At 37.5% G+C, this 16362-nt stretch overlaps 2 protein-coding genes across 2 annotated transcripts; one reads left to right on the top strand and one right to left on the bottom strand.

Moving 5' to 3' along the window:
* Positions 1–1007: 1007 nt before the first annotated feature.
* Positions 1008–4911, top strand: si:dkey-19b23.8. The gene is made up of 3 exons (XM_038270419.1): positions 1008–1264; positions 2928–3644; positions 3814–4911. The coding sequence occupies exons 1-3, from the start codon at positions 1249–1251 to the stop codon at positions 3897–3899; spliced, it is 819 nt and encodes a 272-aa protein (XP_038126347.1). The 5' UTR covers positions 1008–1248; the 3' UTR covers positions 3900–4911.
* Positions 4912–6593: 1682 nt separating this feature from the next.
* On the bottom strand, positions 6594–11653 carry si:dkey-19b23.7. Its single transcript, XM_038270395.1, has 8 exons — positions 11448–11653; positions 10556–10627; positions 10396–10467; positions 8776–8966; positions 8557–8626; positions 8291–8456; positions 7942–8139; positions 6594–6899 (listed from the first exon to the last, which is right to left on the bottom strand). Exons 1-8 carry the CDS (start codon positions 11460–11462, stop codon positions 6781–6783), a joined length of 903 nt encoding a protein of 300 aa, XP_038126323.1. The 5' UTR covers positions 11463–11653; the 3' UTR covers positions 6594–6780.
* Positions 11654–16362: the final 4709 nt, after the last annotated feature.

Raw genomic sequence — 16362 nt, 5'->3', positions numbered from 1 at the left:
AATGTAACGTTTTCGACTGTTTGCTAGGTTGGACCCATTTAAAATAGACACGCTCAACATCAAATCGGATGTACAGCGAGGGAAAGTCTGACCCGAAGAAAATCAAGGGAAATAGGCTATAGGCTAATAGAGGCATCAGCGCTGAACTACTGAGGCGTCGGTCTGCTCCTTAAACAACACTTTATTCATTAAGGGTCAAATAAAAAGGCTAGTTTAAAGATATTTTTCAGTAAAAACGTACATAACGTGTCTTTAAATTTCAGTTTTTGATAATAGTACAGGGGCCATAACAGGGGCTAGGACCAGTCGTACAGGGGCACTGGCCCCTAATGGCCCCCTGTCTACTGTAGATCCAGTCTTTAGTGAAATCATAGATAAATAACTATTTTAATAAAAACGTATTACATAATCAATTTATGTAGATATTAGTACTTGCAGAATGATTACTGATAAAAGTAAGTAAGTAATGACAATGGAGAAGATGCTCACCCAAAACTCAAACCTATATATGTTTATTTGTTAGCAAAGGCTGTGGGAAAGTATAGTTTGTCTTTATTTAGAAATATGGATGTTTTGCTAATTAATTTTCCTGTAGAAACAGTGTAGACTATCTACTTTCGGCCTCCCCTTAATGTACATTGGTTATTGCCTGGCCACCCTTATAAAAATTTTCTACGCCTCTGGTCTTATGTAATATTCTACTATTCTCAGTACATGCATTCTGATTGCAGTGGATCTATATAGGAGCTGAACTGTGGTAGGAAATTATTGTTTTGATGATGATCCCATTAATTAAAATGAAAATGCTGTTGGACTGTCCGTAAAACTAACTCAGCTCAATGATTTCCCGCAGTGTAACATCACTCCCATCTTGTAAATCATCACCTTTCTGTCCCTGCTGACCTCCTCCTCCTCCATAGTCCAGGCTGGTAGCCTCCTTCTCGGATGCTCGTTCGCGTGTGCCGAGCGCGCGCCTGCATCTTTTAAAACGGTTCCTCCCGCGAGGCTCGGCTGTTCAGTCTGCATTCAGCAGCGCGAGGAGACGCAGCGTTTTGACACAGTTCACCGCCTCTCTGTGCTGGTCTTTGCGTCCGAGGCGATTCACGCACATATATGGAAGAGACTCGGAGCGGTTTTATTCATTTATTCAACACGCAGGGAAGAACAGGACCGTTTCCTGACAGTTTGCAGCCTTCATAAGGTGTTTGGAAAAAAAAACTACCTGAAGCTTTACGGGACATCGTTTGCATGAAACTTTACCCAGGTATGATTTGATTGAACAATGTGACAAATTAAATGTTATTTCAGTGATAGTGTTCATTTATTTTTGTTTAGTTATTTGGAGTATTATAAATCTTTGTTTTAGAAAATGTAATGCGGCTCCCTATGCGCGTTTGGAACGCAGCTCTTTTAACCCGCGCCAAACCTAATTAGAAATTTGTCGTTTTTATCTATTTTTGTGCAATTTAAGTGATTTAGTTTTATATACTGAGTCTTTTTTGTATTTTTCAATATCCATAGACCAAAGCAATTATTTCGGCTTCTAAAAAGAAAGGGTTACTCTTATAAAAATCGAATTCAAATGTTTTTTTTTTTAAATATAATTTCCCAATTAATGAACAAAAGCAATTAAATACGTGTTTAAAAAACAAACAAACAAACAAACAAAAACCCTGGCAGAGCTGCCATATCGAGGTTCAAATGCCATTTTTGTCTCCCACTAAATGTCTAAAGTTTCTGCCAAATGCAATAAAATGCAGACAGGGGCCCTTAGACACGATCTCATCCCTGTCAATTTAAAATTCTGCTTAGCTTCTGCAAACCACTGGAAAAACTGCATGTCTTCTACCCAACAGAGTACAAAAGGATATAATATATGAGCTGTATTCAATCATGTTTCCAGAAGTGATGCAGCCAAGATGTCAAAAACATGCAAGGTTTTTTTTTTTTTTTTTTTTTACTTTTATGACACATTGGGGATCTGATTCAGTCTAAATCTGGCAGGTTTTGCAAAAATAAAAGAAGTTTTTCTTAAATGCATCAAGGCTAACAATGGATTTAGGATAAGGATTTTCTTTAGTGCACATGTGAGTTCATAATTTGCTCCTTTGTGGGGCTGCATGCCTGTGCACAGTGATAACCATCCATGGTGGCTTTGTTTTGATGCTAAACTATCATGCAGGTACTTTTCCATGTTTGCGCTCCGTCTGTGTAACACTATAGCAGCACGTTTGGGGTCAGCATACAGAGCTGTGGGTCAAGCTTGAATCCCCTTCTGTGACTTGACGCAGTTTGAAAAGTATTTCTATTGTTTGTTTGGAGAAATATTTTTCAGGGGGGGCTGGGTTGCAGAGCTGTTTCCTGTAGAGGGGGTTTCACTAACAATGGTCGCCTCGTCTGAATCCGTTGGTGTTTCTCTCTGAGGTTCTAAGGACTGAGCTCGGATGTTAAAAGAATGGCCCAAATGAGAGGTGGTGGAGGTGGGGGGGTAGAAGACAAAGGCAGGTGGATGTGGTTGTATAACGCTGCAGTTTAAAGGGTCTCGCAACAAAAGGTTTCATTTGAACTTGTACTTTTAGTTGTTCTGATGTAACCCAGCGTTTTTTGGCCCGTTTCCAGTCCCATCAAGGATTTTCAAGTCTCTGTAGGACCTAAACCAACCAGTCTGTAAATATTTAAAGATTCCCGTTTGTTGGAGATGAATGTTTCACTCTTAGCACGTCACATCGTCACATTTGTAACCATTCCTGTTTGGCAGCCTTGAGCTGCCAGCTGTACTGACTTGCTAGTTTTTTCCATGAGTGTGACATTGCAGAACTGTAACCTTTATTTTCAAGGGTCTGGTTCTCATTATGGAACAATTTTTAATCCTGTTCGTTGTTGATATCAAATCCAATAACTCAATTTTTTTTCCTACCTAATTGCAGATAAAGACGCCGGATCCACCGCTTCGTTTAGCAAAGACAGGTGGATGATTGGAAAACGCGTCGAGGACGACCAGCTCAAGTCGAGCAGTGACACCTCCCCTAAAGCTTCCTCTAAACCCAACCTGAAGGGAGCCATGGCCCTCGGCAGTTTAAACCTAATGCAGACCCTCAAGAACTCCCCGGCTGCCTTCCGGCGCCGCTTCCGCCGGGACCGAACAGAGTCCCTATCCCACGGCGACCCTCTGTTCAAAGTCCACTACCTCGGCACGGTGAAGATCTTCTCTCTGGACCGAGAGCAGGCCCAGGAGGCCATCTCTCACCTGACGGAGGGCGTCGCCAACGGGAAGAAGCTGAGCAAAGATCACGCTCTGGTCGTGAGGCCGAGATACGTAGAGGTCAAGGAGCTGAGCACGGGGCGTCAGCTCACCAAGACGTACCTGCAGGACATCGCGTACTGCGCCGCCGACGTCGGCCGACCCAACGTCTTCCTGTACATCTGCAAGCACCAGGGGCAGCAGCTGCAGTGTCGGGTGTTCTGGTGCAGCCGGGCGGAGCGGGCACGAGACATGACCGCCTGCCTGGCGCGCTCCTTTCAGCGAGCGCTCAGCGACTGGCAGGATGGCTCAGCCTCTCTGCCGCCAGGAGAGGCCAGAGGCAAACGTCTAGAGGAGTCTTCCAACACGAAGAGCTCTACGCTGCCCGCTGGTCTGGGGAAAGGTGAGGAGAGAGAAAACTAAAAAATGATAGCTTCACTTTATATATAAGCTCAGAAGAAAAGTGTTAATTTCAGTCATTATTCTTCCATCCAACAAATATCCAAATACTTGGTTTAACTCGTAAAATGCATGCTCAAATCAATAACGACATTTTTATTTTTCCTCCTCAGTTCGCTGGAAGAGAAGAGGCTCAGCATCCAGAAGCCCCATGAAGGGAATCACCAGAAGAGGATCAGCCTCCGACAGCTGGAGCTGAAACAAGAGGCTTCTACGCTAACCTGGTTCTGACTTTAAAAGGTGGAAAAACTGCATGAAGGAAGGAAGTTTGGGAGGAACAGAGTTGGACTGCTCCAGGAAAGGAGAAGGGGGGGAATTTAGCTGCCATCTTGATCCATATTTGGTCAAATAACGGCAGCTTGTTAGGATGTAATCAGAACTGACGAGTGTTTGGTGTTATGGACATGATGGGCTGCATAAGGCATCTGACTTCAGAGAAGCCTGGTTGGGTGATGTTTTAAGTGACCTTAAGGAACAGTAAATCCATGGTGGTATGAACCTGTTTCCTTCTCTTTCAAAGAGATGTTTGATGCAGATCCAGTGTGGTTCCCTTCCTCCTGTCAGCCAAAGTGCTGAAGCGATCACAAAGTGATCTGCTCGTTATGAAAAGGTTAATGTTTGTCTGAATTGAATGGCAGGTCTGGTAACTGTGCCATCGTTTGTAAATCATAAATCATCCGCTACGCACTGCAGATAAAAACATGGCGGTAGCTCTGGGAGGAGGAGGACGACGCTGTGTTCCTGTTTGGAGCCTCGGTGAGGAATGTGCAGCCGTGCACCTGCATTCCAAGCTAAGGGGGGAAATCTGAATTGGGAATCGTCTATTCACGTCCGCCCCCTGATTGTCTGTTCAAGAGCTGCATGCTTTTTAAAACCTGGTGATTATTTAGGTTTACAAATACGACTTGAGGACAAACGGTACATCTCTAGCCTACCGTTATCTTCCAACTTTATGATTTCTCAGCTAAGCTAGAAACAATGACTTTTAAGGGATTTTATATATATATATTTTTTTTTTCCTTGTACAATGTGCCACTTTTGTAAGTGGATTTTAGTATTTTATATTTGAAAGCCTTACCAAAAGCGCTGCTGATATCTGGAAAAAGTTATCCCTGCCTGCTCTAAGCTGTATTTTTATTTGTACCGTTATTGTTGCTGTACATATTTATCTAAATATGTATTTTATGGAATATTAAAGTTTTTATACAGTCTTTGAATGCCTACGTCTTGTTTCAGTAAAAACGAATGTTACACTACATCCTGGCTGTTTTGTTACCAAACATGTTTTTTTTTCTTAAGAGATATATTTAGCTTAAAGCAAACAAACCTTGTCCTCAGCCATGTGTTTACGAGGGAGGGAGGAGATTGAGGAGTTTTTATTTTAGGGGGGTCTGGGGCAGGTCTATTGGAAAGGTCCTGGGATTTGTAGCCAGTCATGGGAGTCATTTTCCACTAAGGCTTCTTAATATTTCACCAGGTTTCTTTCACGTGAGCTACTGCAAATGCTCCAGTTGTAGAAGGAAATAAGATCTCCATGGTTTAACCTAGAATAATGACTTCAAACTGAACGTGTATGGATTTTATTTTAGATTGTTTATTTAAACAAATGTCAGTACAAACGTAGAATAAGTTCACTGAATTCAGTTGTAGGTTTGGATGCTTACTGAGCAAAAAGTAAAAAGATCTAAAATAATATGGAGAGTCAGCGGGCTGCTTGGAGCTAGCTAATGAAGAGTGATACACTATATTTTATTATTTTCTTAATGTCTTTTGAGAAAGTAGTCTTCAGCCAGCTTAAAGGCAGTGTGCAGCAGCATGCTTGGCTGTGGTACTCTATGGGCCGGATCTATCAAAGGTTTGCGTGTATAAAAACGTGAGCTATTTCACTGCGCACGCTAAAAAATGTACAAACTGATCTATCAATAGTGTGCTAAAAGGATTTGGTCTTTAAAACGTGCTAAATAGCGCCTCTTATCCATTTAGCACTTTTTCTGCAATGAATATGCAATATGGGGCGTTTACACGCAAAAGTGCGTCTTGTGGGAGGAGAACATGTAAATATATTAATTTAGCACTCGCAAAGTGATTTATCAAACCTGAAAGCAATTTTGCTAACGGTATCTGACTCTATATTTAACACGTTTCAAAAGAAGGTGCAAATGGTCTGTATGCGTAATTGCGCACACATGGCAGCGGTTATTGTCGCAAGAAGGAGACATCGAAATGAAGCAAGGAGACGCAGAGAACGCATTTTTTCACTCCGTGTGAATATTTTTGGAATGAACGAGGAAACGATCATCAAAACATTTCGTTTATCCAGCATTGACATTTTGAAGCTGCAATTCCAGTGATTTGCTCCTCACAGAGCGTCAGCTGTACTTGTTCCTCAATGCTGGTCAGAGGCATCTCATCTACTCTGCCCCCTCCTCTTTTGTTCGCAGATGTTTTGTTATATGCCAGTTTTTCTTTGGTTCGCCTTCTAATATCCTGGTATCTTCTTTTTACTTAATCCACTGTTCGCAAGGTTTCACCGACAGCGTTTACTTTATTACAGATTTGTTCACATATAGCGTTCCTCTGTGTGATAGTCACGCTTCTTTGCTGTAGCTCACTTAAATGTTTGTTGGCTTCATCCACCAATACCTCCATTTCCATGGGGTCGAATTTCCTTTTGCGCCTTCTGCTGTCCAAACTCGCCATGCCGCAAACCACAAAACGCGCAAAACCATAATTTAAATAGGGCGTCTCCAACAGTTTTGCACCTGCCACCAGTTACGCAATCGCTCTTGTTAAATCACCCGCAAACCATGGTTCAGCCCCTCGCGCAAAATTCCAGTTTGCGAGCGCAAATTACTGCACGCAAAATTGGATCTTGATAAATCCGGCCCTATGGATGATGAACGTTCCTTCTAACCGCGTCTGGTTGGCAGTTCTGAAATGTTTTAAAACCTCAATAGAACTTTAACTCCAGTAAAACCAAATAAAAAAATGAATCTAATAAAGCATCCTGAATTACAAAAAAAAAAAAAACAACCCAGACATATTGCACAATTAAACCCATTTGGTTCTTCGACAGGACTTCATCTTGAAGCATGCTGCTCTGTGGAGCTACTGGCCTTTCCAGAGCTTTCTCTGAGGCGCTGCTGCTCAAGCAGGGACTGGAAATGTAGACGCCTCAGAGGTTTCACTTCCTCTACCACTGGAAATGGAAGGAAAAAGGAAAACAATATTCAGTATCTGTCATATCAGAGTTTACAACTGTTCAAAGTTTAGCAATTTAAAAAAAGGCTGCTTTCTAGACACGTTAAAATCTCGTTGAGTCACACCCTATGGATAATGGAGGGGTTGTAAAAGCACCCTTTGGAAAACAAACAAAACATAAACATTCTTATCTATTAGAACCAGTTTTTGCCCCCGAGGTAAAAAAAAAAAAAAAAGCTAGTAAACTTGAATTTAAGGAAAGAAACCTGAGCCAATTGCACGGGTCCCATGTGATGCTGAAGCTATGATAGTTAGCTCCAACCTGGAGTCAACAGATGTGACTGCAGCCGTTGGTTAGAAGCATCATGTTGTCATGTTATTCTATCTGTAGTAACCTTTCTCCGAGTCTGAGCCAAATAAAAATGACGATGTATTTTAACATCTTTTCCTGGGGTGGAGCTCAAACATTTAGCATTAACTTGATGAGCTTTTATAAATAAAGATGTTGATGTAATAAAACAAACAAAAACAGTAAATCTAAGGTAACAGGGAATCATAAAAAGATAAATTAATCATTAATTAATCCATTTATATGTGTTTTTATTTATTTTCATATTTATTTTTTGATTTGTCATTTTTTTTGTTGCTCTTAAGATTAAAATTGGCTGCTTAAAATAAGAATCTAACTCCCATAATAAGCTACAATAGATGCTCTTACCCTTTGTTTTGTTAAAAAACTAATAAGCTGACATGCATCAAAACCCCGATGAGTAAAATATTGACTAAATAGGTGAAAATACTGACATTAGAGCAATCGCTTCGTACAAAGCACTTTTATGGCTCTTGTTTTTAATCCTTTTTCTTTTTTTATGGACATAAAAGTATCATAGTCTAAACATAAATGAAAAAATCAAGTTGTAAAAATTATATATACCCATAAATGGGTCTAAAAAAACCTGATCAGCCTTGTAAGGTTAATTAACAGCGCCACCTACAGTCTCTAATTTTGAATATCATGTTTTATTGTAAAAATCAAACACCTTTGTCATAATGCATCTCATCCCGATTCCCATAAACCAGATACATCTCCAGGAAGCTGAGCAGAGCTCCTGTGACCAGGAAGCGGTCTTGCAGGGGAAGGCTTTTGATATAGCGCATGTCCAGGGCGAAGGGGTTGGAGGGAGAGGGAACGGTGCACAGACACACCAGCTCACTCACGATATCCCACACACGAACACCTACGAAAAAAAATTTGAAATGTGTTTGTTTTTATAAAGATTGTGCAGCTTAATTAATCTAGTATAACTGGTGGAAAACTGGGTAATTATTCTCAAAGCTGCAGGTCAAACAGTAACCTCCAGCAGGTGGGATTCCACTCTGTTTCCACACCTTGCGTCTGCCAGTCTGTGATGGACTTCAGCTTCATGGGCGTGTCCTTAACCATCGAATCCATCCCGCCGATGCTGACCAGCCTCTGGTGATTGGAGCGTATCCAAGCGTATGGGCGACCATACTTGACGTAACCGGCCAGTAGAAACAGAGTGCAGTTCACCTCCTGTTGAAGGAAAAAAAAACACATGACTGAGTTCAAGGGTTAAAGTCAGAGGGGAAACAGAGCGAAACGTGTTAAAGTGTTTCTAAAACTGGTGCTTTACTGGTACTGCTATTTCTCCTTCGCTGGGAGACGCTGGGAGAAGATGCTCCTCACTGCTGAGCTCCTTGTGACTTGAAAAGAAAAAACAAACAAGAAACTATTTAATCCATTTAGCATTCCATCTGACATTTATAAACTCAAACAGGAAAAGCAGCAGTCTTCTGAAACTAAACACCTACATGTTACTGTAAGCAGACACACACAAAGTCACATCAGTCACCTGTCTGCCTGCGTCACAGTCTTGGAATCAGGGCTGGTGGTCTGGGAAGCCAGCGGGCCTTGAGGCTCCCCGGGACGGGGCGAGCTGCTCCTGCTGTCCAGACTGGGAGAGCTGCTGCTGGGAGACGGATCACTGCTGCTGGAGGAGAACGTGGACGCCCTGGAGACCAAAAAGCCTGGAGAGCGCCAGCCCTGCCAAGTTTGAATAAAAATAATATTAGTACACATGAATATTTCTCACATTGCTCTGCTTTAGAACCACAAACTAAAACACATTTTATTGGGATTCTTTGGGATAGAGCAACGCAATGTGTGGATAAAATAAAAAAATGTATGCAGATAAGCATCGACTGTCAGGTTGGAAGAAGTTTTTTAACATAACCTTTGAGCTGGACTCATATTTTTGTATGCTGTAAGTAACTGTAACAGAAATAAAGGCTTAAAAACCTCAGATTGTGTAATCAATCAACATTATTGGTTTACATTTGTGGGGGCTGGAGCCCCACAGTGGTATCCTTTCAATATTTAATTTTGCAATTTAGATTATCTTGCACCGCTGTTATGGTGAGCGCACATACACACCAGAACATTAATTGTCAGCCATCTTGTTTTCCCCTTGTTTTTGGTTTGGCAAAACCACTATACACTACTGTTCAAAAGTTTGGGGTCACATTGAAATGTCCTTATTTTTTAAGGAAAAGCACTGTACTTTTCAATGACGATAACTTTAAACTAGTCTTAACTTTAAAGAAATAAACTATATACATTGCTAATGTGGTAAATGACTATTCCAGCTGCAAATGTCTTGTTTTTGGTGCAATATCTACATAGGTGTATAGAGGCCCATTTCCAGCAACTATCACTCCAGTGTTTCATTGGTACAATGTGTTTGCTCATTGGCTCAGAAGGCTAATTGATGATTAGAAAACCCTTGTGCAATCATGTTCACACGTCTGAAAACAGTTTAGCTTGTTACAGAAGCTACAAAACTGACCTTCCTTTGAGCAGATTGAGTTTCTGGAGCATCACATTTGTGGGGTCAATTAAACGCTCAAAATGGCCAGAAAAAGAGAACTTTCATTTGAAACTCGACAGTCTATTCTTGTTTTTAGAAATGAAGGCTATTCCATGTGAGAAATTGCTAAGAAATTGAAGATTTCCTACAACGGTGTGTCCTACTCCCTTCAGAGGACAGCACAAACAGGCTCTAACCAGAGTAGAAAAAGAAGTGGGAGGCCGCGTTGCACAACTGAGCAAGAAGATAAGTACATTAGAGTCTCTAGTTTGAGAAACAGACGCCTCACAGGTCCCCAACTGGCATCTTCATTAAATAGTACACGCAGTAGCCTGCAAATGATCTTATTTACCTGCTCTAATTAAGGGTAAATACACTTAATTTAAGAAATTTTGACTTATTTCTAGAATATTTTTACAGTATTAACTCATAAAATCGCAATAAATAGTTTTTTTTTAAATAATATTGGTTAAAAATAACTGAGATTAATTGCTTTGCATCAAAATTACAGATGAGAAAAAGATCAGCACTGCGTTCAACTAAAAACAAGCAGCTCTTCCATTAATGTAAAAGTCTGCACACAGTCTCAGATGAGGTGAAACTAACCAGATCCTCATTGACGACAGTCAACAGCAGCTCCTCCTTTCCTCTCAGCCAAGGCTGGAAGTATTTAAAACCCTGCAGAATAAACAACATGCAATGTGTGTTTGCAGAACCGTCAGCTGTTCCACATCTAAAAAAACAAACAAAACGGTTCTGATCCAACCTGCAACGTTCCCAGTAAAGCCAAGTCGCTCAAAAAGTGCTGCAGCTTCCTCTTCTGCTCCTTCTCTTTTTTCTTTTCACAGATTAGCATTAAAAGATGCACAAAACAACAGCAATTAAACCACATCTTTCTCTTTGCTTTGAACATACTCTGAAAACAATAATGCAACTGCTTTTGGCATTTACTTAACATATTTAGTTAGTTCAACAAAATTATTTAATTTCCTACCCTGCTAACATGAAACAATTGTGTTAAACTAAATATGATTAAGTGAATGCCAAAAATGGTTACATTATATTTTTCAGTGCTTCATCCACTTTCATTCCGTAAAGATAAACTAATGTATAAACAATATGTTTATCCAAAATTCCTTTTTAAAAAACAAAATCCTTTCTTTTCCAGTTAAAAAAAAACAAACAATCTATTAAGACTATTAAAGGCCCCTCTAAAGTAAAAGCTTTTAAAACTCTTTATTTATGTGCTCTCTACAGTGTCTTTCTGTCATTTACATTTCTAAAATGCTGTATTTGAATACATGTAGTCCTTTGGTAGTTCTTCTTATTTATTTTTTTTAGTCTATCACTTTTTACTGCCTTATTTGCCCAAATGAATAATAATAATAATAATACAAAAAAAAAAAAAAAACAACAACAATTAATCAATTAATAAGCCCTTCTAAGGGATGCAACCAATAAGTACACTTCCTGTCTTGTAACCTAGCAACGCCTACTCACATCATCTGGGGCTTTCTTTCACATTGAAAACATTTTTTTTTTAATCATTTATTTACAAAAATGCACCAAATATGGAAATATCCGAAAAAGCATTGTGACGCGGAAAACATGACGTCACATCATACAACAACCAGCGGCTGAACAACTGCTGTACTTACACTGGCATTGCTCATCTTCTGCTAAATCACAGGAAACGGTCCTCTTCTAGCAACGCGCTGCTTGTCAGCTTTTAAAACATGTTTCCTACTCTTTAAATATAGCCTGTGTAATTAGCTAGCCCTGGAAATAAAGCCTTTATTGTGCAGCTCTGCCTGGGTGTTGTCAGTTCAGTTCATAGGATGAAGCATCAGTGGGAGGCTGAGGATGTACTGCCCCCTAGTGGCTCCGCTTCAAACTGCACCAACATTAAGAACCAGCTCCCTCTGCTGACATTTAATACGGAAGAGGATTGGGGCCGCTGAAGAAAAAAAAAAGAAAAAAAAGCGTTAACTGGTTTTTAAATATAATTTCAGTTTAATATGGGAAAAAAGTCAGAACTCTGACTTTAATCTCAGAAAAAGTCAGAATTTTGACTTTAATCTCAGAAAAAAGTCAGAAATCTGAATTTAATCTCAGAAAACAGCAACAATTCTGACTTTAATCTCAGAAAAAGTCTGAATTCTGACTTTAATCTCAGAAAACAGCAATTCTGACTTTAATCTTAGAAAAAAGTCAGAATTCTGACTTTAATCTCAGAAAACAGCAAGAATTCTGACTTTAATCTCAGAAAAAAGTCAGAATTCTGACTTTAATCTCAGAAAGAAGTCAGAATTCTGACTTTAATCTCAGAAAAAAGTCCGAATTCTGACATTAATCTCAGAAAAAAGTCAGAATTCTGACTTTAATCTCAGAAAGAAGTCAGAATTCTGACTTTAATCTCAGAAAAAAGTCAAAAGTCAGAATTCTGACTTTAATCTCAGAAAAAGTCAGAATTCTGACTTTAATCTCAGAAAAAAGTCAGAATTCTGACTTTAATCTCAGAAAAAGTCAGAATTCTGACTTTAATCTCAGAAAAAAGTCTGAATTCTGACTTTAATCTCAGAAAGAAGTCAGAATTCTGACTATAATCTCAGAAAAAAGTCAGAATTCTGACTTTAATCTCAGAAAAAAGTCAGAATTCTGACTTTAATCTCAGAAAAAGTCAGAATTCTGAATTTAATCTCAGAAAACAGCAAGAATTCTGACTTTAATCTCAGAAAAAAATCAGAATTCTGACTTTAATCTCAGAAAGAAGTCAGAATTCTGACTTTAATCTCAGAAAAAAGTCAGAATTCTGACATTAATCTCAGAAAAAGTCAGAATTCTGACTTTAATCTCAGAAAAAAAGTCAGAATTCTGACTTTAATCTCAGAAAAAGTCAGAATTCTGACTTTAATCTCAGAAAAAAGTCAGAATTCTGACTTTAATCTCAGAAAGAAGTCCGAATTCTGACTTTAATCTCAGAAAAAAGTCAAAAGTCAGAATTCTGACTTTAATCTCAGAAAAAGTCAGAATTCTGACTTTAATCTCAGAAAACAGCAATTCTGACTTTAATCTTAGAAAAAAGTCAGAATTCTGACTTTAATCTCAGAAAACAGCAAGAATTCTGACTTTAATCTCAGAAAAAAGTCAGAATTCTGACTTTAATCTCAGAAAGAAGTCAGAATTCTGACTTTAATCTCAGAAAAAAGTCAGAATTCTGACATTAATCTCAGAAAAAGTCAGAATTCTGACTTTAATCTCAGAAAAAGTCAGAATTCTGACTTTAATCTCAGAAAAAAGTCAGAATTCTGACTTTAATCTCAGAAAGAAGTCAGAATTCTGACTTTAATCTCAGAAAAAAGTCAGAATTCTGACTTTAATCTCAGAAAAAGTCAGAATTCTGACTTTAATCTCAGAAAAAAGTCAGAATTCTGACTTTAATCTCAGAAAGAAGTCAGAATTCTGACTTTAATCTCAGAAAAAAGTCAGAATTCTGACATTAATCTCAGAAAAAGTCAGAATTCTGACTTTAATCTCAGAAAAAAGTCTGAATTCTGACTTTAATCTCAGAAAAAGTCAGAATTCTGACTTTAATCTCAGAAAAAAGTCAGAATTCTGACTTTAATCTCAGAGAAAAGTCAGAATTCTGACTTCAATCTCAGAAAAAAGTCAGAATTCTGACTTTAATCTCAGAAAAAAGTCTGAATTCTGACTTTAATCTCAGAAAAAGTCAGAATTCTGACTTTAATCTCAGAAAAAAGTCAGAATTCTGACATTAATCTCAGAAAAAGTCAGAATTCTGACTTTAATCTCAGAAAAAAAGTCAGAATTCTGACTTTAATCTCAGAAAAAAGTCAGAATTCTGACATTAATCTCAGAAAAAGTCAGAATTCTGACTTTAATCTCAGAAAAAAAGTCAGAATTCTGACTTTAATCTCAGAAAAAGTCAGAATTCTGACTTTAATCTCAGAAAAAAGTCAGAATTCTGACTTTAATCTCAGAAAGAAGTCCGAATTCTGACTTTAATCTCAGAAAAAAGTCAAAAGTCAGAATTCTGACTTTAATCTCAGAAAAAGTCAGAATTCTGACTTTAATCTCAGAAAACAGCAATTCTGACTTTAATCTTAGAAAAAAGTCAGAATTCTGACTTTAATCTCAGAAAACAGCAAGAATTCTGACTTTAATCTCAGAAAAAAAGTCAGAATTCTGACTTTAATCTCAGAAAGAAGTCAGAATTCTGACTTTAATCTCAGAAAAAAGTCAGAATTCTGACATTAATCTCAGAAAAAGTCAGAATTCTGACTTTAATCTCAGAAAAAGTCAGAATTCTGACTTTAATCTCAGAAAAAAGTCAGAATTCTGACTTTAATCTCAGAAAGAAGTCAGAATTCTGACTTTAATCTCAGAAAAAAGTCAGAATTCTGACTTTAATCTCAGAAAAAGTCAGAATTCTGACTTTAATCTCAGAAAAAAGTCAGAATTCTGACTTTAATCTCAGAAAGAAGTCAGAATTCTGACTTTAATCTCAGAAAAAAGTCAGAATTCTGACATTAATCTCAGAAAAAGTCAGAATTCTGACTTTAATCTCAGAAAAAAGTCTGAATTCTGACTTTAATCTCAGAAAAAGTCAGAATTCTGACTTTAATCTCAGAAAAAAGTCAGAATTCTGACTTTAATCTCAGAAAAAATTCAGAATTCTGACTTTAATCTCAGAAAAAAGTCAGAATTCTGACTTTAATCTCAGAAAAAAGTCTGAATTCTGACTTTAATCTCAGAAAAAGTCAGAATTCTGACTTTAATCTCAGAAAAAAGTCAGAATTCTGACTTTAATCTCAGAAAAAAGTCAGAATTCTGACTTCAATCTCAGAAAAAAGTCAGAATTCTGACTTCAATCTCAGAAAAAAGTCAGAATTCTGACTTTAATCTCAGAAAAAAGTCAGAATTCTGACTTCAATCTCAGAAAAAAGTCAGAATTCTGACTTCAATCTCAGAAAAAGTCAGAATTCTGACTTTAATCTCAGAAAAAAGTCAGAATTCTGACTTCAATCTCAGAAAAAAGTCAGAATTCTGACTTTAATCTCAGAAAAAAGTCAAAAGTCAGAATTCTGACTTTAATCTCAGAAAAAAGTCTGAATTCTGACTTTAATCTCAGAAAAAGTCAGAATTCTGACTTTAATCTCAGAAAAAAGTCAGAATTCTGACTTTAATCTCAGAAAAAGTCAGAATTCTGACTTTAATCTCAGAAAAAAGTCTGAATTCTGACTTTAATCTCAGAAAAAGTCAGAATTCTGACTTTAATCTCAGAAAAAAGTCAGAATTCTGACTTTAATCTCAGAAAAAAGTCAGAATTCTGACTTCAATCTCAGAAAAAAGTCAGAATTCTGACTTCAATCTCAGAATCTTAAGGATCCAAAAGGAAAAGGACCATGAAGGAAAACATGTAGGAGCACTCAGTTTCACTGACAAAGATGTGAGTTGTTTGAGTAAAAAGTCAGAATTCTGAGATTGAAGTCAGAATTTTTTGAAAAAAAAAAAGAAATAAAATTTAAAAAGTCAGTTAAATTTTTTTATTTTTCCCATGCCCCTAATCTTCTTCCATAGTTTAAAGCCATCTTTGTGCTAAAAAATTAATGAAATAAAATTTTATAATCCTTATTTGTAAATCTACCTCCCTTATCAACTTAAAACTAAAATAATATTTGACTAAAATTGTATTTGCCCACACTGATCAGCCCAAATAAACCTAAAGAAAAATCCACTTGGCTACACTGGTTCAATGTGGAGGAGTCATGTTATAACACTATATAAAAACCAACTGTCAAGCTTGGTGGTGGTAGCATCATGCTAAGTACCTGTTTTGCTGTCAGTAAAACTGCTGCTTTTTACAAAGGGGGGTGAAGTACCTCTAAATTATTCGATTTCTCATCAAATCAATGGCTTGGTGGTTGAAACTTGGATGTTCTAATGGGGCAGAGATCCTAAACACACATTAAAATATTTACCCAGCTAGAAATACCTGATTCACTTCCAGGAAACTAAGCAGGTAAATGGAATTTGACCAGTTTGGGTCATATGTTAAACCAGAAATGTGCAAATTGCTGCAGCCAAATGTTACTATGGATTTATCCAGACCACGATTTTACATGATTTAGGGGGAATCCGGGACAACCATTTCTTGCAGAGTTGCATTCTTTTTTTTTTTTTTTTTACCCAGCTACATGTTGACAGACAAATTGTATTTATAAAGGCAATGATTATTTAGGTATTTTTATTTTTTTCCCCTTTAAATTAAATCCTCTATATCTTTGTCTGGTTTTATGCTTTTTTTTTTTTTGGTCTTCATATATATTTCATAGTTTTTCCTAAAAATTATTTTAAAAGGAATCCTCATCCCCCCCCAGATGTATATAATAATTAGCGCCCATGCTTAGTGTATGTTTACATTTTCTTGGTGCTACTTATCTGGAAAAATATATAAAAAAATAAGCATATAAATAAGATAAATAAAAAATAAAGAATATCTTGGCTATTAAAAGGAAAGCAAAAAAAAAAATATATTCATATTTGGTTTTA

Source organism: Cyprinodon tularosa, unplaced genomic scaffold, assembly GCF_016077235.1.
Source record: "Cyprinodon tularosa strain WSP-4 unplaced genomic scaffold, ASM1607723v1 ctg76, whole genome shotgun sequence".
NCBI classification, from domain to species: domain Eukaryota; kingdom Metazoa; phylum Chordata; class Actinopteri; order Cyprinodontiformes; family Cyprinodontidae; genus Cyprinodon; species Cyprinodon tularosa.
This window is presented reverse-complemented; position numbering and strand designations above follow the sequence as displayed.